At 33.8% G+C, this 21,695-nt stretch overlaps 2 protein-coding genes across 4 annotated transcripts in view; one reads left to right on the forward strand and one right to left on the reverse strand.

The window, feature by feature from the left end:
• The first annotated feature begins 340 nt into the window (after nucleotides 1-340).
• Nucleotides 341-6,711, forward strand: LOC117101861 (F-box only protein 42-like). Of its 2 annotated transcripts, XM_033241976.1 has the most exons (5): nucleotides 341-526; nucleotides 987-1,220; nucleotides 1,414-1,687; nucleotides 4,396-4,549; nucleotides 5,150-6,711. In XM_033241976.1, exons 1-5 carry the CDS (start codon nucleotides 385-387, stop codon nucleotides 5,855-5,857), a joined length of 1,512 nt encoding a protein of 503 aa, XP_033097867.1. In that variant the 5' UTR covers nucleotides 341-384; the 3' UTR covers nucleotides 5,858-6,711. The 2 variants fall into 2 exon arrangements, with proteins under 2 accessions (XP_033097867.1, XP_033097868.1); XM_033241977.1 differs by lacking the exon at nucleotides 987-1,220.
• Nucleotides 6,712-9,389: 2,678 nt separating this feature from the next.
• LOC117101860 (probable cationic amino acid transporter) overlaps nucleotides 9,390-21,695 on the reverse strand; it is a 13,748-nt gene continuing 1,442 nt past the window's right edge. For both annotated transcript variants that reach the window (XM_033241974.1, XM_033241975.1), the window contains exons 3-9: nucleotides 17,455-17,691; nucleotides 16,057-16,265; nucleotides 15,776-15,911; nucleotides 14,281-14,500; nucleotides 12,443-13,290; nucleotides 11,790-11,911; nucleotides 9,390-11,354 (exon numbers count right to left, since the gene is read on the reverse strand). In XM_033241974.1, the coding sequence (XP_033097865.1) occupies nucleotides 11,256-11,354; nucleotides 11,790-11,911; nucleotides 12,443-13,290; nucleotides 14,281-14,500; nucleotides 15,776-15,911; nucleotides 16,057-16,265; nucleotides 17,455-17,691 (1,871 nt within the window). In that variant the 3' untranslated portion in view covers nucleotides 9,390-11,255. The remainder of the gene's footprint in view (nucleotides 11,355-11,789; nucleotides 11,912-12,442; nucleotides 13,291-14,280; nucleotides 14,501-15,775; nucleotides 15,912-16,056; nucleotides 16,266-17,454; nucleotides 17,692-21,695) is intronic.

Consider the following 21,695-nt stretch of genomic DNA (forward strand, 5'->3'; position numbering starts at 1 on the left):
TATTCAATGAATAACAATATGTTTTAATTAATCCCGGTTTATATTATTTATGAACTAACAGAATAATCTAACAAAACGTTCAGCTCTAGCTAAAAATACTCATTAGGCTAAACTAATAATTTTTACAAACAAAATATTATTTAAAAACATAAATCATTAGTTTTAACTATTGCTTATCTGATTAATAAACTCAGTGTTGCTTCTCATCCCATAGGCCTAATCTGTAGTGTAAAGTTCAAAACGTCTGTTCTATGACATTGAGTAAAATGTGTTTTACAGTGGCCTGTCTCGGTTTAACTATTGAGAAGGTTTAGAGAACAGATGTTTTGTGTACAAATAAGATGACTCGCGATTATATATCGTTAATTACCACCGCAAACAATAATGGAATTGGGAAGTAAAAGTAATAGAAGTTTTAATAACTTGCCCGAAGAAATTGTGGAAAAGATTTTATGGTATCTTTCACCTTACCGAGAATGTGATGATGCTGCTAGAGTGTGTAAAGTATGGAATAGACTTATTCACGGTAAGAATAATCTAGGCCTAGGCTAGTAGTAAGTAAGGATCAGACATAGAGGAGGCCTAGGGCCTAGTGTATGCCTAGCTAGCTAGGGGCCTAGCTAGGCCTAGGCTAGTAGGCTCCTCTACAATACTAAGCCGAGTGGAGTGCTTTGAATGTCAAAGCGATGGCCTACTCGGCCTAAAGTAAAGGCCGAACTAGGAAACGCTAAGGCCTAGCTAGGTAGGCTAGGCTTAACGGTATTCGGCTTAACTACCTACTGGTACTAGGCCGGCACTATAGGCTAAGCTAGGCCTAGCTAGGCACCACATGGTAAATTCAAAGTTGAATATAAAAAATAAAAAAAATAGCCCAAACAGTTAATTTTAATATAAAATTAATATTAAATTCCTGAATATTTGAAGGTAAGTAAAACATTGTAAATAGATTATCTTCTATTTTTTTTTTTCTTGTTTTCGTTTTATAGGCATACAACAACGTAGATACCATGCATTCAGAAATAATACACAAGATGGTAAGATACGTTGGAGCCATAAACAATGCCCTCAAACACCTGTTACAGCTCGTCATTCACATAGTGCTTGTTACGTAGATGGCAATATGTATATCTTTGGCGGAAGCTCTGTATCCGAAACAACATTTAATGACATTTGGAAGTTGGACTTGACCAGCAGAAAATGGTCTCGTGTAATCGCATCAGGTAATGAAAAATTAATACGAAACCATTCGGTTTTAAATACTACAAAAACAGATGTTCATTATGTTATCAAGTGTATTTCAATGAACTGGACAGTAAAATTAAATAAGTGGTGAAATATTTCTAGGAAGTGTGGACTTAAGGTGCTAAGTTTTTATGTTTTTTTATTTCTTGTATTTTGATTCCTCTGTTTCAGGAAGTGGTCCACGTTCCATGCCGTCTCCACGTGCTTCAGCTTCTATGGTTTACTATAAGGGTTTACTGATAGTGTTTGGAGGATGGGCTCCTCCTCTTCCATCACCTCTTTATCCAGCTCCAAGGTTTTATAATGAGCTTCATGTATATGACATGGCTTTGAATCAATGGTCCGCTATCACAACATCAGTGACACCTCCTCCAATGGCTGGGCATAGAGCAACAGTTGTGAAAAACAAAATGATAATATTTGGTGGATGGCATGTACAGGAAAGGTTAGACATTTAATTCAAGATTTATTGTCTGGAAAGAAGCCATGAGTGTCAAAAATATCATAAATAGGCCTACTGTACCTTGTATAAAGTACAGATATAATGTATTAATCTTTTACATATATGAAGCCATCCATTTTTATTTCGCCACACTCAAAATTAAAGACCAAGAACCAATTTTTTTATGATATTTACAGCCTGAAATTACTGACCAACTTACATATTAATAATACAATTAAAAACTACCGTACAGTTATCATTAAATAAAAATGAAAGAAATGAAAGAAAATTATACTGTATTTATTTTTATCATACAGTACAGTTAAGTAAGCACACAGCATCTCTCAAGAAAAGAACCACCTTATATAATGTTTTTTCATAATATTATTATTATATATTAATATTATATTAGTATAGTGAAAATCAGGGCCCCCATGACCATTTTTCAGGTTTCTCTGCTGATTTAGCATCACTAGGGTATAAATAAAAATTTCAAAAGGGGGAACCTCCAGAAAAAGCGCGGAACACATTTGTTGTGTTCTGATATGGGCTCATAACTTTACTTTATATCCAGTGAAAAAATATGGTGTCTAACTACAGTATATGTTATTCGGGTCACTGAATCAATTGAGACAGGTTTCGAAAACTTAAAATTGCAGCCATATTGAAATTCAAGATGGCCGCCTTAAAAATTTGTCAAAAATTGAATATTTCTGTATAATTCCATATCTCCTCAATTGAAAATGGTAATTTTGGGTCTAATCATATGTTTTTTGGCTCTCTGAATACAAAAAACATACTTTCTAAAAACTAGGATGACACCCATTTTGAAATTCAAGATGGCTGCCATAAAAATCCTCAAAAATTGAATATTTTAGTATGCAATTCCACTTCTCTTTGATGAAAAATGCCAAGTTTGGTGTTTAAACATATGTGATTGGGCTCTCTGAGTCCAATATACATCGTTTCATAAATATACAGTAGGATGGCAGCCATTGTGAAATTTAAGATGGCTGCCATAAAAACCACCGAAAATTGAATATTTTGGCATGTAATTCCACTTCTCCTCGATCAAAAATGGTAAATTTAGTGTTGAATATCATACTGTATAGTTAGACACTAGATTTGCCCTTTTTCATTGGATATAAGTAAAGTTATGAGCCAATATCTGAATTTTGGCAGCCATTTTGAAAATGGCTGCCAAAAAATGTGTTCTGCCTTTTTTTCTGGAGGTTCCCCCTCTCAATTTTTCATTTATACCCTAATGATCCTAAATCAGCAGAGAAACCTTGATCCCCGAAAAATGGTCATGGTGGCCCTGATTTTCACTATACTGTGTAAAGTTAAATTATTATAACATTTACTACTAAAGCAATAACCATTACTAAAGAAATAAATAAACATAATGTACAAAACTAGCAAAAAAAGAAAAACAATATCAGACTGGAAAGAAAAAGAATGTCGGGTGCAGAAATGACAGTTTGACTTCTTATCAGAATAGCAATACATTTTTTTTATTCAGCTTAAGGCAGCACTAGGGCCAAGGATATGCCTAACAGTGAACTGAATCACTTTTCAAAGTGGCAAATCCCCCCAAGACAAACATACACACAAGATGCTCAACTAGACATCAGTTTCATTACGAGGCTTACAGTAGGGTGTGGAGTTGTTTTGGTTGTGAGAAAAAATCCAGTACTAACATTATCATAATGGATGTTAGCTTTTATTGATTAATTCATGACTTGAAATTACGATTTCATATTAATTTCTGTAAGTGTCTAATTTCCTGTCCAGACTGAGATTTTAAAACATGTAACATGCTATGACATCACATCATCACCAAAACATGGGACATGCTATGACATCACATCATCACCAAAACATGTATGACATGCTATGACATCACATCATCACCATATATAACACAGGTGGGCAAAGGGCTGCCCGTGGGCCACATGCGCCAGTTATTTTTTTTGCGGCCCACGAAAATGAATTACAAACCCTATGTGTGTGGCTTGCCAACCATCTTTAGCTAGAAATCACCTTGTTTCTTGCTGCCCAGCACCGAATATCTGTAAAAAGTATTAGTAAAACTGAGCTTATAGTGGCCACAAAACAGTGTATGAAGGGTTTTGATCATTCCTGATGATGACATAATTAATGTCGAAATATTGAATCCCAACACGATGGCGTGCATTTCAATACTTGGAGTATGTATTATACTTTGTTATCTGAGATTAATCAGTGGACCTTTCAGTTTAAGGGTTTTGAAAGTGTACTGAAAAATTCACTTTGGCCCTCCAACCAATATTAATACTCACCCCTTATTATATATATATGGGAATGATTACAACAGTTTTTTATTACTGATACTGGTACTAGTACAGGCATTTATAATGCGCTTCTTCCTTGCGGTTATAAAGCGCAGTTCCTTTCCCTGGTCATTGGGTCCACATGCTAAGTGTTGCTGCTGGTAATCAGCGCATGAGCAGGCAACCCCACCAGGTTCCCATTTATATTCCTGGGTGGAGAGAAGCAATGCAGATAAAGTGTCTTGCTCAAGGACACAAGCGAAATGCTCAGCGAGGGATTGAAACCCCGACCTCGAGTTTGGGAAACCAATCTGCTCCCGCTGCGCCAAACCGCTTCTACAAATTAAATTCAAATAAAATAATGTGGACAGAGCTTAAGGTGATTATTTTTCTTTGTAGAAGTAATGATATTTGGGTGCTAAACATGGATAAAATGGAATGGCACAAACAGGACACAAAACAACCAAAACCTCTTGAGCGGTCCGGCCATGGTCAAATTAAGATCAATGACCAATATCAATTAATCATTGGAGGCTGGGGAAAGAACGGAATGGTAAGTATGAGTTGGTATTTAGATAGTCAATATCATTCTATTTAATATTGTTGTTATTATGTAATAGTGTAATAATGTGTTTGCTTCCAAAAATTATTTTCAACATTACCATCAGAAGCTTCTTTAAGAACCTAACACATATCCACAAAAATCTATCAGACACATCCCTCTGAATTCCATACGAATCCATCAGACACTTCCTTGATAAATCCACACAAATCCATCAAACACCATCTTGATAAATCCACACAAATCCACTACTTCCTTCAAATTCTACACAATTCTGTCAGACACTTCCTTGAGAAATCCACACGTCACAAATCTATCAGACACTTCCTTGGGAAATCAACACAAATCCATCAGATACTTCCTTCATAGTAGTCCACACAAATCCATCAGACACTTGCTTCAGAGTCCACACAAATCCATCTGAAAATTCCTTGATAAATCCACACAAATCCAACAGATACTTCGAATCCACACAAATCTTCAGACAATTCCTTAAGAAATCCACACAAATCCATCAGACACCTTTTTTAGCATACTGTTTTTTTTTTAATTATTATTATTATTATTTCTTTTGTTGTATTTGAATTTTAGCTTTGTGATGATATCTGGTTGTTGCATATGGATCCCTGTTTACCGTGGAACTGGACTCCAATCCAAATTGATAATGCAGCACATTCACCTCCTGAGATTTGGTGCCATCCAGTTGTTAAAGTGGGTAATTCTGTAGTTGTTTATAGTCGCAGCAAACGACCTCAACATAAACATCATAATCCTTGTATTTCCTCCATGAGAACTGGCCCTCGAGCAAGTAATGAACTTAGGGAAGCAGTTCCTGTTGCTAACAATATAGACAATTGTGTGAATGGTATTCGAGGAAGCCTGCAAAAAAGTGCTACTGACAACTCTTATGAAAATAGGGACCAACCATTGACTTCAAAAACCAATTCTGCATTTTGTGGACAAGATTACCCTGGTTTGCATTGTAGTTGTAAATGGCCAACAAAAGCACAAACACAATCAACTCTTTTGGTAAGATCTCCTCTTCAGTTGTATATTCTAGATATAACAAACGTATTAAGCGATCATATTGTAAAGTGGCGTGTAGCAGTGCAGAATGGAAACCAGGTTAGTGATCAGATAAGAGCTTTCCCATTGGACCATAGACCTCCACCAGAAAGGATATCATTTTATTCAGTTGTTTTGGGACAGGCAGAGATGGTGATGTTTGGTGGTGCTGTGATGGATCCTGAAGTAGGTAGAAGGACCACAGCAGTAAATTCTGCGCATTTTGCATGCTGATGTTCGCACTAACTAAAGCATTTTAATATATATTATGTCGTAGACTTCGTAATTACAGTACTTATTTAACATACCTGTACGTAAAACTATTATTTATTGTATTTATTGCTTTAGATGCTGGAGTATAACTTTAAAAATGCTGCATTGTAAATCTAATAAACTTGAAAATTAAAAAAGAACAATTTTGTGTAGTTCAAGTTACTAGCTTTCTACTGAAAACAGTAGTTTAGCCAGAAAAACGAAATAGGCCATCCAAAATATGCTTTAGTTTGATGCAACATTTGATAGATTCAAGGAATATAAATATTTGCTGAAGGTAGACCAGGCCCAACTAGGCTAGGCCGAGCTGAGTAGGCCATGCCGTTCAAGCCATCACGGTAAAATTGGCAGTCTTAAATAATTGTTGACCTTCTAAAAGATGGCCAGACGGCTCGCTGTCTAAGCTCTTGACTGAAAATAAGAATGAGAAAAGAAAACAATTTTCTCTCTAGTGATTGGTCAATAAATTATAAAATTTTTATTTTAAATTACTTATGTGATTCTTTAAAACAAGCAATCATAAGGAATGTTTGTAATTTTCACATTTTTATTTATCAAGAAAGGAAGACACTCTTTATTTGCCTTATACTATAGTTTGATGCACACACTTCAGTTCATTTCTTTTAAGATATCTACTGCATACAGTAGTATAGTAGTAATTTTATCAACATTTTTATCTACTATTTCTCTATAATCTTAACATACATATATGTAGAGCTACTGTATTTTTGTTTAGTAAACCATCAATATCATAATACTGTACAGTATATATTTCAAGGGTTTGATTCGGCAAATTAAAATATGAAATATTGCTTATAAATTGTGTTACTCATAATTTTTGCAATTAATGTAAAATAATGATCGATTTTTAAGATTTGTAGCCTGAGGATAGGTAAGAGAGGGATAGATCTAGCCTGAGTCACTTCACAGCCTGTCAACAATGCAAGTTGGGGAATCTAAGCATGGCCAGCCGAGATTGGTCAGCATGTGTTTTGAACTCCTAGCTAAAATGAGAACCACTGAGCCAAACAGCCTTTCCCAAATATAATATAATAATATTGTAGGTTTTTAGGATTTTAACAATCCTTACCCCAGGATGCATTCCCTGCAGTCCCTATTGAAGAGCCTGGGCCTAAGGGCTCGTAGGTACCACAATAGAAAGCTTGCCAAACAAAAAATATTCAAAGTATATGGCAGATTATTATTATTATTATTATTATTATTATTATTATTATTATTATTATTATTATTATTGAGTATTATTATTATTGAGTATTATTATTATTATTATTATTGAGTATTGAGTATTATACTAACCAAGTGTATATTGAAATAAAGTTTAACAAACATAAATCAGTATGAAGAAAGTTTTTATTTGGTTTCAAAACGTAAAATAATATGTGTATCTGATCCACACGATCAGGCACTGGCAGGTTGAGCAAAGCCGTACTATGGCAATAAAAAATGTCCATACATGTCCCCCTATGTAATACGACCGAATGAAAAAGGAAAAAATATTTCGTTCATGGTTGGCCTGAAACAGTTACAGTTTAGCTATGTACTGGCTTTAAAGCAATGGCTAGACTTAAGCCTGTTTTTATTTATTGTCCAATATACCGTAAGGTAATGAATACTATTTTTGATTCAAGCAATTACTAGCTGTACAGTAGTGAAGAATAGGCTAGGCCTAGATCTGGTCGTGGCTTGACACCTCAGCATGAGAGATCCGATGTTGTGTGCATATATCGTAGTCGCGCTCGGTTCTCCAAATTAGGCCTATGCCTTCTATTTTAACGATTTTATGCATGTCTCTTTTAGTTTTAGATTTTATGTTATAATGTTAATTTTGGCAGTGGTAATTGTACTTGAATGAAATTACCCAAAAAAAAACCAAAAAAAATGTCGACCCGATTTTTTTGGAAAATTTTGGTCGGTCGCGGAGGGCAACACAACAATTTTTAATTTTTGGTCATCTTAACAGAAAATATATAGAAGAATGTAAATAATTTTCTTTCCATAGAGAGATGCGTTACCGTTGTGTGCTATGGCATTTTATTGTCATTGGATAGTAAGATTTCACTATCTTAATACAGTAGTATATAAAATCAAATTTGGAGTTCTTATGGTTTAAACATAGAGATACAATTTTTTAAATTATCACTACACCTGGTCTTAACAGATAGATAGGCCTACATGTGGAAAAAATGCTCAGCGTGCATTTATATCTTAACCAGTCCTGTTTATAGAATGTTTAACAAATTTTCAGATGCATTGTCTGAAAATCTTGTTATCATAGACTCCAAGACCAAAATCCCATGGATAGATGACAAATTGTGCAAAGCATTTGAATACATTTCTTACCTTAACCAAACAAGTTGTTTAAGAAGTACAGAATCAGTAAGACTTGTGGCGACTGTGGATTGCAAATCAAAGCCGATTGGACATGGTCAAGTATACATCGCCGAGGGATGCGTGTTGTGACAGCGATGCGTACTCAAGCCATTCCAGTAGCCAGTTAAAGACTCAACTCGTACTACAGTGTATAATATGATCTTTATTTAACACTGTGTATCTATATGGTACTTAATAAAGATATGTTTGGTGATGTGAAATAGTAACATTGTGTATTGATATGTGAAGATATAGGCCTAGCTCAGTTCATATTACAGTAGGTGAATAAACCTGGCTTAACTCACTGGGTTTATCCACCTTCAAGTCTGAACTTGGTGGCTAATCTCAAGGCAGGCATTGTTCCTATAGTAACTAGGCCTGGTGTGCCACCTGGTTTAGCTTTTCTACGACAGGCTTTAATTGATTGGTGGGGGAGGGGGGGTCGTCCCGCATTGACCCCGGGTAAAAAAAATTTGACCAATCAACATTCAATTACATCTGCTGTGAGGAAACACATGTCTCGCGCAAAATCTTTTGAAAATCATTTCCTGATTCCGGGTCATGAATATGCAAACTTGCCTCTCACTAATCCACCTAGTGTGAACGCCTAGCCAGGCTTAACCGTGAGCCGGTCTTAACATAAGCCTGGCTTATTCCAAATCTGAATGGAGTCCTGGTAGCATTTTATACTTGATGTGAAACTGTCGCATCTTCACTTGATGCTGTACAGTACATCATTTAATTTCATTTAATGCCATAAAAATATATAAATAATGTCATGCGGCAGATGCTGTTATAATCATCTGAGAAATTAAAATCTCAATATTGTAACCATAACTAATCGTTATGTGTTTTTGTTGTATCACTAGTGCATGGTGGTGGATGTTACAGTAGACCTGATTTTTTACATCAAAGATGTAACATAATCTAAATCGACTTAATTTTTTTTTTTAAAGAAAGAATTGTACTTAATTTTGATCCTGACTGACTCGTAACACCGTTAAGATCTTTCCATGTACAAATAAAAAATCGAAAATTTTAATACTATAATTACTATTAATTTACTTGTATACTTGATACAAAATTAAACAAAATAACTGCATACTTTATTTAGTTTTATTCCTGAGGCAACGTTCTAAATACATGGTAAATCTATATAGTGTATTATGTAAAAGAAACTCAGTCTGGTAAAGAAAAAAGCCCTTAATTATGTTATTGACATAATCAAAACTATAGTAGGTTTTATTTGGAGCCATGTTGACTCATAAAGTAACATAATCTAAATCGACTTACTTTTATTTAATTAGCAAGAAACTGTACTTAATTTTGATATTATTTCTTTTATATTGTTGTTTAGTGAAATGAATAACATAAAAATCAAATAAAAATAAGAGGGTCTAGATTAGACCGAAAATTTGCAAATTAAATAAAAGTCGATTTTCTGTAGATTACTGTACGTTACTATATTATAATATGGGTCGAATTGGCTCCAAGTAAATAAAAGCTGTATTACTAAAGCTCACATTATTACCAACACGATGACATTTTCAACAGAAATTTCCCACAGTTAGGAAAATCTCTAAATTTATTGCCAACTATAAGGACCTAGGCCTGTACAAAACAATTTTGCAAAGTTATTACTGTTTTAATTATGAAAAAAATATTTTCTAGATATAATTTTAAAATAAAAGAAATTACTTAATTAAATACATAGTAAAGTATTATTCAAATATTGAACATACAGAGTTTTTTACTCAGCACAAACAGTATCCTAAACTGCTTAATTTTTTTTATAGAGTAAATGTTGTAATTAATATTATCTACTTAGTTTGCATTTGACTATTTATTTCATGAGTTCCATTTAAATGAATAGTTATAGTTGTTATATAGACAGTTCATAAGATACCGTAACCATTCAATGTACCATCACACAACATTCATCACAATTGGTAGTTCAATTGTTTATTTTTTTGTTTTGCAGTTTTGTTTGTTTTTCTTTTGGTTTGTGTTATACAGTATATACTGTATTAAGAAAGGAAATTGGGTTTTTAAGATTATAGGCTACTCAATAACACACCGGACATTGGGTAGGCCTACATGTAAACATTATCGCTATATATACACTACTCTATAATACACCTATACAATGGATTAACTATTTACACAACCTAATAGTAAATATTTATTGCACTTTAAACAAAAACATGATGTGAAATTGACACTTAATAGTGTTATTATTTCCATCTTAACAGGGATTTTCTAACGTCAATTTGACCAAGAGTACTATATATCTTATATCTCATTTCATTATTACAAAAATCCTAATATAACACCAATGTCAACAAGATCTTATTCGCCGAGTTCATAAATATACATTTGTTGACGATGGCTACAGACCATGTAGTTGGAAACGTTAAACGTATCACTGGTGAACGTACGTATACAATTCGATTGTGTTTCAATTAACTTCACAATAATATCCATTAGGCCTATAGTACGGTCGTAATCAATAATACGTACTATAATGTATATTCTAGTCAACCATATCAACGAGTTTAACGTTTAATTACTGTAACACAGGAGAACATTAACCAATATGCACACCATACGAAACTATTTCTAGAATTCAATACACACTATTTTCACGAGTTGGCAAGTCATTTTTTTAACTTCATATAACGTATGCCTACTGGACTGGATGTTTTGGAGGACTTTCTCGTAGCAATTTTTGGAAGGAAGATCATTATTATTAATGTTGTCTCTCCACCAAATATCCAGGGTGTTTGTAATTAAATCGTTGTCCAATCTTTAACATATGTACCGTTCTTTTTGTGAAGGTGGTTTCTCTCGTGACTAATACTAAACATATAGGCCTATGCAGGTTATCTGCCGCTGACGATCGGGCAATAATGAGAACTTGCTATACGAACTATCAGTGAAATCCACCAAAAATATAACACATCCAGCATTATGGCTCCCCGTCTGATGACATAGATGAAGGCTCGCTATATGAACTATCTGCCATTTTTCTAGCGTGTGCTGGAATAACAGAAGCTGATGTCGCTACCTTTAGTGCAAAAAAGACGTTCTAATTATCATGTGATAAGACTTTAAAATGGATAGTTGACGGACTAAATTCAATTAAAAGTGTTAAGCCGGGAACTCACTGCACAGCGCCCCGACGATTGTCGGCCGACGCGATTCTACAGTATTAAAATAATACAACACCACGGCGCGCGCGCAATGGATCGTTATGCTGACGATCCGTTCAGATTGTTACGAAAAATCAGCGGACGGCGTCGTCTAGCGCTCACATTGATTTGCCGTGCAGTGTGTGTCCGGCTGTAGGCCTTTCCCATATCGTTAACAGATACATGCAATTCTAATTGTGATTTGGTGTCATCTTATATGACATAACATTAACAGATTTTTGAAAATGAAAGTTGGAGGCATAAAAAATCTATGAATAATGACGTATAGTTGCATTGTTTAGAATGTTTACCTCTGGTGTTTTGGTGCCCATCACAATGGCCTCCTTACCGTCTTTCGACCGTGTAGTAATATCGACGCATCTTGGTTCTATATTACTATTTCGGATGCCATATCCAAAGTATATAATCAAACCTAGAGTATAAAAAATTGAGGAAGTCAGTGTAATTTCATGTACAGTGTGTTGATGGTTCATATTTTAACTACATATCTACACTATAGCTAATAATATTTTATGTTCCGTGACACGTCAACCTCCGTCATTTATTTTCGTACTTGCGTATTACAGAAACATAGGTTTTCTGATTATGTTTTCGTCATTTCTGATATTTTAATCAGTACCAGACGACCTATGGTAAAAATTACTAAATATTTTATTCTAAGGCAGATACATACAATTTTTGATTTCTTCAAAAATGTTTTGCCAATTGTAAATAATAATAGTATTTCAATTTTTAAATGTTTTTTTTTTTTAAATTTTCTCGATGGAGTTGTAATCATTATATATAAGTAAATTTGGTCAACTTGTAAGATTTGGACTTCAAGCTAATCATTGAAGTCGGATCGTTGTTGGCTGTAAGATTAAACCACATAAGAAAGCTAGTATTTAATTGCTGAAGAATCATCTTTAGTAACTAAACTGCTAATGTGTAAACAAACCCTTACCAATCGCCATCCATATACCAAATCTGATCCATGTGAGTGTCGACAGATTTAACATCAAATATATGTTTATGAACATCGCAGCTATGGGTAGTAAAGGTACGGCTGGTGCCATGAATTTTAATTTGTCTGGATTCTGTGGCTGGCGAACTATATTCAATATGCATATAGAAATAAGTGATATAAAAATCACGATAAGAATCTTCACCCACCACCGTGATCTATCTCTCTGGCCGTAGATGGCGAGTGAACATAAAATGAATATTAGAGAAAAAAGACACAAAGTTGAGTACGTCACGGTACGACCTGATACCGCGGTTGGGAGTTTATTTTCACTTGAGAATCCTAAAATTCGCCGAATTTCCGTGTAAATATTGTACATTCTTTCTCTTAACTTGGATAAATTCAAGTCTGTATTGGAATATGATTTGAAGTCATCATTCTGGTCTTCTTCTTTGTCAACCGCCCCATAAGATTGCTTCCCTTTTGAGCTGTCAGTGGCTAATGTATCTTTACTTGAAAGTAAAGAAACGCTTCCATCTTCGTTTACAGTTGTATCTTTGTGATATCTTCCAGTATTTACTTCAGCTTTTGCTTGCTCAATTTCATCATTATCGAATGTCTCGTATTCAAATGTTGTATTGACTGACATTTTGATATCAATATAGGGTTGGTAACGTAGGATGAGGACGCTCATGGAAACCAAAGTATAAGCCAAAAGGGTACCAATTGACATCATTTCTATCAAGTCTCCCAAGTTTACAAGTAATGCCATAAGTGCGGCAAGGAATCCGGATATTACTGTAGCAACTGCTGGGGTCTGCGTCCTTATGTTGATGTTCGAAAGGAATCTAAGTGGAAAAAAATAAAAGTCAATCATCAGGACATGGTATAGATCTGTCTCTTATACACATCTAGATGTGTATAAGAGACAGGTACGGTCGTAATCAATAATACGTACTATAATGTATATTCTAGTCAACCATATCAACGAGTTTAACGTTTAATTACTGTAACACAGGAGAACATTAACCAATATGCACACCATACGAAACTATTTCTAGAATTCAATACACACTATTTTCACGAGTTGGCAAGTCATTTTTTTAACTTCATATAACGTATGCCTACTGGACTGGATGTTTTGGAGGACTTTCTCGTAGCAATTTTTGGAAGGAAGATCATTATTATTAATGTTGTCTCTCCACCAAATATCCAGGGTGTTTGTAATTAAATCGTTGTCCAATCTTTAACATATGTACCGTTCTTTTTGTGAAGGTGGTTTCTCTCGTGACTAATACTAAACATATAGGCCTATGCAGGTTATCTGCCGCTGACGATCGGGCAATGCGATTTTTTTACACTCGCAGGTTCCTCTTTTTTAACTTTTAAAATGTATTTATATATATTTATAACATTATCACAAGATGATATATATATAGGCCTATATACACATATATATATATATATATATATATATATATATATATAAAATGCAAAAGCAAAGAAAAAACGGTGTACAATCATTGAAAGATGACTTGCGGAACACAAATTTATTAAGCTATAACAAAATCAATATATATATATATATATATAATATATGGCGCTGATTACTTAAACAGTTTGCTGTAAAATACGGTAATATAGGTCCTAGGGCTGCTTATATAACAAATATAACAAATGGGACTATATAGTCCCATTTGTTAAATTTCCAATATAAATTAAATTATATTATTATAATTAAATTGATGAAATTTTTCAATTACAAAATGTTTTTCAGCTACAGCTAACAATTACATTTGTATAATATCAATACCATAAGTGCAATATGTTTGCCTTACCTAAACAGTAAACCATCCATTGACATAGCATAGATGACTCGAGGCATAGGGAATATCGAGCCCAAAAGACTGACCGTTAGACCGGCGACAGCACCAATAGCTACCAGGTATTTGCCATCAACAGCGTGGTTCATAACAAACATATCCATCAGCGGTGATTCAGGATTAATTCTATAATATGGTACAGCCAACGTTAATACCATACTTACTGTTACATATCCTATAAAAGAAACGTGGTTACGATCATTATACAATGTAGGCCTAAAGTTTGAGGTGTACAGGGTTACTTAATACTCCACTAAGGTCCTAGTGACCCGTCTACGTATACTAGTTAAAAACATGATAAAAGAATAGTGAGATATGCGTTGTACAAAAGCTTAGTAAAATGCATGTTGTGCATGAGATGTGTGTTGTGCAAAGTACCCGCTTTTGTTTTGGGCCTTTGTCCCATGGATTCCTATTCGACACTATTTCTTGTGTCGAAATTTTTATGAACTAAATAAAGAGTGAGATGCGTGTTGTACCATCGAGAAAACGGTTTTACAAAGCAAAGCATAGTAAGATGTGTGTTGCACAAAGCAAAGCATAATGAGATGCGTGAATTGTACAAAGCATTGAGATAATGTGCTGTAAATGAGATGGGTGTTGTAGATAGTATACTGTGATGTGCAGAGCATAGTTGCATGATGACGATGTACAACGAGCATATACAATAGGAGTTGAATTATTAAGCTAAGACCAATTATTTTATTGTTTTTTTGGTTTATTTTTATAGATATACAGTAGTACGAAGGAGGCAGTTATAAAAGCAGCTCACACTATTTGAGCACGACACGACAAATAAATAAATAAAATAATAAAATAAAATAAAACAAGAGTCGTGCACATACAGAGAAATGAAGAACAAAAACAACAACATGACACGAAATAAACAATAATATTGTGCATTAAAAAAAATCCACAGGAAACAGTATGAAAAACGAAAATCAATCTATGAAAAAGCCAACATTGTGTTATTACAGAAAAACATTAGAACATTTAAATTTCAGAATAATTAAATTTAACATTTTTACATATAGAAGTCTACTGCATGCGATATATAAGTCGACCCTTATTTTTATTATTACAAAAAAATTATCACATGAAAATATAAATTTAATTTACTCATTTATTATATATTGAGTATTTTTTTTTTAATTGTTTAGTATTAAATACGCTTAGGTATATGATATGAGATGATGTCAGATACTTAACACATGTACTGCTAAACACGTCAGTAATCTAACCACATACAGATGCACATGTTGGAGTCCACCAAAAATATAACAAATTGTAACATAAAACACCGTTGAACCTAAGTCTATGTTAGTTTAAAGAGTTTAAAACTTGCAAGTGCAGGAGGCCTACTTAATTGTCGTTGGCCATACACCTATATACATACATACACCCACACACCTACGCCCACGAACGTAGTGACACACCCACACATACTTACCAATAAGACAAATTACTAGGGAGACAATTATAGCAATTGGAATAGATCGACTTGGGTCCTTAGCCTCTTCTCCAGTCGTTGCTATGATGTCAAAACCGATGAAGGCATAGAAACATGTTGCAGCACCAGTTAAAACCTAGTAAACATCGATGTAAATTTCATCATTTTGTTACCTGACTCCAGAGTTTCATTTCAACCATCCATATAAAAAGAAGAATTGTAAAATAATTTATCAGAAACAGGAATAAAAATTGTGCTGAGAGATAAATAGGTCTACTTACCCCTGAGAATCCATAGGGGAAAAATCCATTCTCTCTCCAATTTTCACCATTAGCAAAAAACAAGCCTGCTACGATGAAGAAAACCCAGGCAGCTACGTTGATGATATTGAGTACATTGTTGAATAATATAGACTTCTGTACGCCAGCCGCAATGATTAAGGTCATGACAATAGCGATGATCATGGCCAGGATGTCAGGATATGTTTTGTCTGTAATGATTATAAATGTTAGACCATTAGCATTCTTTTAGCGTTTATGTTCTTTCGTTAATTTAAGTAATCCTGTATACATTTCGGATATGAATAATCAAATATTGATAGAAAAAAGTGATCAAATAATAGAACCATGATTTAAAGATCGGTTGAGGCATTTAGCCACACTTTTTTTTTTTATATAAGAACCAGTCAAATTTTGCCGATTTCAGGCTCAACATGTTCTGATTTAGTTCTTATTTTTACACACCTTTCAAACATCGAAAATTATTATTTTTCCAATAGTATATTACTGTATTAGTATTACATCACACCTACTGCACATAAGGTACAGATACAATTTGTTGCTTTTTCTATTTGAAAACCTAAGTTGACCTTTTGCCTCTGCTTCAAGTTGTTCTTAGGCCTATTTTGTTCTTAATTTTTAAGCATTTTCAGCCTCAATTTTCTTATAAAATGTGTTTTATAAAGAAAAAAAGTGTATCAGAGAAAAAGTTCCTTATAGGCCTATTGTTTTGAAGTTCCCCCGGAGTGAATTTATTCTATACAAATAACTTTTGGATAGGCCTTTTTTTGCTAAATTCATGGAAATCTCGTACGCACGCACTGCGTAATAGCCAATTGCGTAAATGTATTTCATGTTTGTCAGTTTTAATATCGGTGGACCAATGGTATGCTGTAGCGACCCTCTACCAATTTACCCAACTGAGAGACTCCCAGTTGGTGTCCCGGCAGATATACAACCATGAATAAAAATAATTGGTAAACATCCAATCATATTTCTATTCTTTAATTCCACAATTAATGATGTAGTTATTGTGATATACTTGAGTCAAGCGGGTTCCGGTATTTTATCTAGAGACAAAAAAATAATAGAATCCACAATGGAAGGAAAGTCGACATTACATCTCTCATGGTCAATATTGCAGCTAGGGGAAACTTCGCAATGAGGAATGAGCAATGCACAGAAAAGTACGGTACCGTATTATTTTTTGCAAAAAAATAGACTACTCCAATAATATCAAGTTAAACTTCTGAGTTCTATTTGATTACATATCATAACTTTCATTAGGGCAAATACCAGAAGATGTCAAAAATAAATCTAGGCCTAATTATATTTTATTATCCAATTCATTATATTAAAATAAGAAGGAGCATTTAAGTATGTTGGAAGGTATATGCATACTGTGTATTCCAAAGCCTCCAACATTATCCATCATAAAGTTACTATATGTATGCTGGAACAGAGAATCAAAACAGCTACTTAATGCACTAGCTCCGGCTGCCGTTCCAATAAGATATTCCAAAATTAAATTCCAACCAATTACAAAGGCACAGAACTCTCCTACGGTGACATAACTGTACATGTAGGCTGAACCAGTTGTTTTCGGTACTCTAACTCCAAATTCAGCATAGCAAACTCCTAAAAAATAAAAATATAGACTTATAAAATTCAAGAAATAACGAAAGACGAAAAAGTGAACTAAAGGAACGTCTTCTGTTTCTTGCGCTTTTTGATTACTTTTTTTATTAAGATTAAGAAATGATGAATATATTTATCATGTATATATATCGATACATAGATTAAATTTATTCCCGCTTAACAGTAATGTGACGTTGATGTCACACATAAATCAACTGTCGATTTAATATACTGTAAAATATCACGAGCTTGCCATGAAGTGTGGATTTTACGTTGATATCACCACCCAGAATTCAATAGCGACTTGCAAATAAAATGCCAGGCGTGACGTTAAGAAAAATGTCACGCAGAATCGAATGATGACTGCGAAAGTTAATGGCTTTATACGTACAGACGTGGTTTTTGTGGCTTCGAACAACTGCTACAAATGGCTCTAACTACTATTCGTATGCTATCACTCGAATCCTTTGGAGATTTATGAGGATTGTGAAATTGAAATAATTCATCATTATGTAAGATATTTAAAGCGTCATTCTAATCACTTAATGAAATAATTGCATGCGTTTGCAGTATGTGGTGTATTATAGAAATAATCGTACATGTACCCAAGTGTTTGTACCGTACTAGACCGTCAATATATGGTTACATTGTGTTTCGCTTTGTAATGTCTGTTGTAACACTAATGTCCGTGCTTAGTTCAATCATTTGTATAGACCGTTATATTATGCTTAGCTAGGTAACGTCTGGTGTAACACTAATGTCCGTGCTAAGTGCAATATTTTTGTGTTAGACCGTCACATGAATAGCTATATAGCGTCTGGTGCACTAGTGTCCGTCAGGTTACATCACGATACTCTACAGCATGACTTAATTAGTATAAGTGAATCGAATCATCATAATGGAATGGTGCTGAACGCAAACAAAAGTAAATGTGGTGTATGAGAATCAACCCGATTCAAAAATATAATATAATATAAAAATAACTGAGAATTACCATCTTTTATAACCTAGGTTTAGCGGAACTAATTCTATCATCCCAAATAATAATTGGGTTTATAAAACGTTTAATACCTTTTCACAATACACTGCACTTATCCGTCCTTTGATCGATTCGAACATGGTGTACATGGTGTACCTGCTTGGTGCCCATATCAATATGTGGTCACATTCAAAGGCTTGAAAAGAGCCAACGAAGTGTCACAAGTACTTATTTTCTATTTCCAAATATTTATTATGAATACCTTTATCATACCACTTTATACCATACTGAAATCGGTTCTATGGCGTGAATCGCATTGACACACACTATTTAGGAATATGCAAAACTTTTTTGTTCGTAAATTTACTGTTTTTAAAATTTGTCCTAGACTTTAAAATTATCTGCCTATCGAACTTTAAAACATGTTCTCAATTCATATTCTTTTTCTCCCCTACTTACAAACAAATGAATGACAATTGACAAATTTAATATTCACATTTTTATTGATAAGCATTATCATTTTTCCTTTTTTTATGGTTTTAGAGTTTATAAAATATTGATATTTTATATAATTTTTTGTTTCATAAAATCTACCCAGTTTAAATGTTTTTATTGTGTTTTCTCAAAGGGTTTTAGAGAGCAACTTGACAAGTTGTTTTATACTTCTGTTGATCCAGTCGGCCATTTGGAGAACTTTTGAACTTTTTGTACTATGTTAGAACAAGTAAATGAATGTATAATTAAAAATATACATTTATGATAAACTATGTTTCGATATTATATGTTGATATAATCTTCCCATACCCGTTTGTAATATGCGGTAGAATGTTCGTAGTTTATGACAGCGCTTATACATTTATTCAAATGTGTTTTAACATCCAGATTATACCCAGACTGACTGTAGCCTACCATACATCATCTTGTCAGGTACATTCTCTCCCGCTTATAGGCAATATCACCGCCTTTGCAAGCCATTCAGACGACTGTACCGTATTTTAATTAACGTTATTTTCAAATAGTTTGACTAGCTCACAGCTCTCTGATCGCTAAGCATTTCGCATTTCATTATAATAATGCATAGATTAATTTAGAAGCCGAGGTCACGTAATGTATTGCCAGTCAGCCATACGAATCATAGAGTGTTAGTCGATACTTAAAATGGTCTTGCGTATCGTTGTATTTGAATTAAACCGTGTTAATATATTTCATCTCAACATAACGTTGAAACCGTCATCATCATCATCATCATCATCACATCATCGTCATCATCATCATCATCGACATTATCATCATCATCATCATTGGCATGAATATCAACATCACCATCACCATTAACATCGTCATCGCCATCCTAATTATTATCATCTTCTTCATCATCATCTATACATCATCATCATTATAATCATTACCGTATGATTATCATCTTGATTATATTATTATTATTATTATTATTATTATTATTAATTTATTATTGTTATTACTATTACAATGACCCTCATCATAATTATCATTTTCATGACCATGCTTTTATGTATTATCTTAATTAATATTATCATCATCATTGAACTTCGGATCATAAAATATTGAATCGTCCTAATACACATATTTAATTGTTGTTGTTTTTTAATAGTGTCTACAATACAGTCATACCAAACCGGTTTTTCATTTAATATTTTATAGTCCAAAGCTATACTAAAGTAAAGTTAATAATTTATATACAGGGAATTTGATAGATACGCATGAACGCTGGATATCTATACCGTAATGAATACATAATTGATTTACATTAGCCTACATATTCGTATTTCATATATTTTAATGTACAAAACTATGGGCTTATGTCGTCAGTACATTGGTCATAAAAAAATATCCATTGATTTTGTAATGCGATATACCATTAAATATTAAATCAATGGCTACTTTTTCATGTATAATTCCACAGTTTCGTGGTTTTTACATTTAAGGCCATGACTATATGTTGTTGCATGATAATTACAAAAACCCACCCCCTTAAATTTTTCAAAGAAATGGATAAAAAAAGGAGAATTTTTAATCAAATTTATGGCTGAGAGTGCCATTTCCGCCCATCAACTGCCATAATCATAAATGTTCTTACCTCAGCCCCAGCCATAGTGGGGCTGGGGCTGATGTGGTTAAGACTCTTTTCTTTGTGAAAGTCCCTCCCTGCCCCCCTTTATTTCGAATTCCTGGATCCGCCACTGTTAATATAGCAATTATTATTATTAATATTGCAATTATTATTATTATTATTATTATTACTTCTGTGCAACAAATTCCATTCACTCACCAAACTGTCAACTTAAATCATAAACCGCTACATATATATCTTTATAATTACAGTACAAAATATTTCACAAACATACGTACACAACAATCACTACAACAACCATATTTCCTTTAATATCACTGCACACGACATCACACCTTTCCTAACAAAAAAGGTCTATGATGATGCATACAACTAATATAACTTTAAACGGGTTTTTTTTATGCTCAATACATGTAACAACACTCCACACAACCTTCACCCACCGACAGCACTTAAACATTGCCAGCTATTGTCAAGTGGGCTATTGCACCATTGATGCTCTCGTTAAATACTACTACTACTGGTGGTATTATATATGTATGTATATTATTCATTATTAATATTATTATTTTATTATTTTATTTCAATAACACTAAACTTACTTGAGCCTTGTTCACAATGACCAATAGAAACAAATTGAAGGGTCAACGACTCGAATTACTGAGGTCAAATTCGGGGTTGCGCCAGGGGGAAAAAAGCACAATTCGTCGGGGAGAAAAAAATTATATGTATTTTATACATATTTAGTAGACTCTAAAATCGATTAAATAAGAATTTTAAATCCTTAAATTGTCAAAATTTTCGGGGCTTCTCCTCCCGAACCACTTTTAAAACCTTTTAATCGAAGCTCGACCACGCCCTCTTTGCTCTTGGCTTTCGTCGGGGAAGTCTGGCCCCTCGTTGGGGGGCTTCCGG

This window comes from Anneissia japonica, unplaced genomic scaffold, assembly GCF_011630105.1.
Source record: "Anneissia japonica isolate Jap-2015-1 unplaced genomic scaffold, ASM1163010v1 scaffold4988_len2956909_cov206, whole genome shotgun sequence".
Classification (NCBI taxonomy): Eukaryota; Metazoa; Echinodermata; class Crinoidea; order Comatulida; family Comatulidae; genus Anneissia; species Anneissia japonica.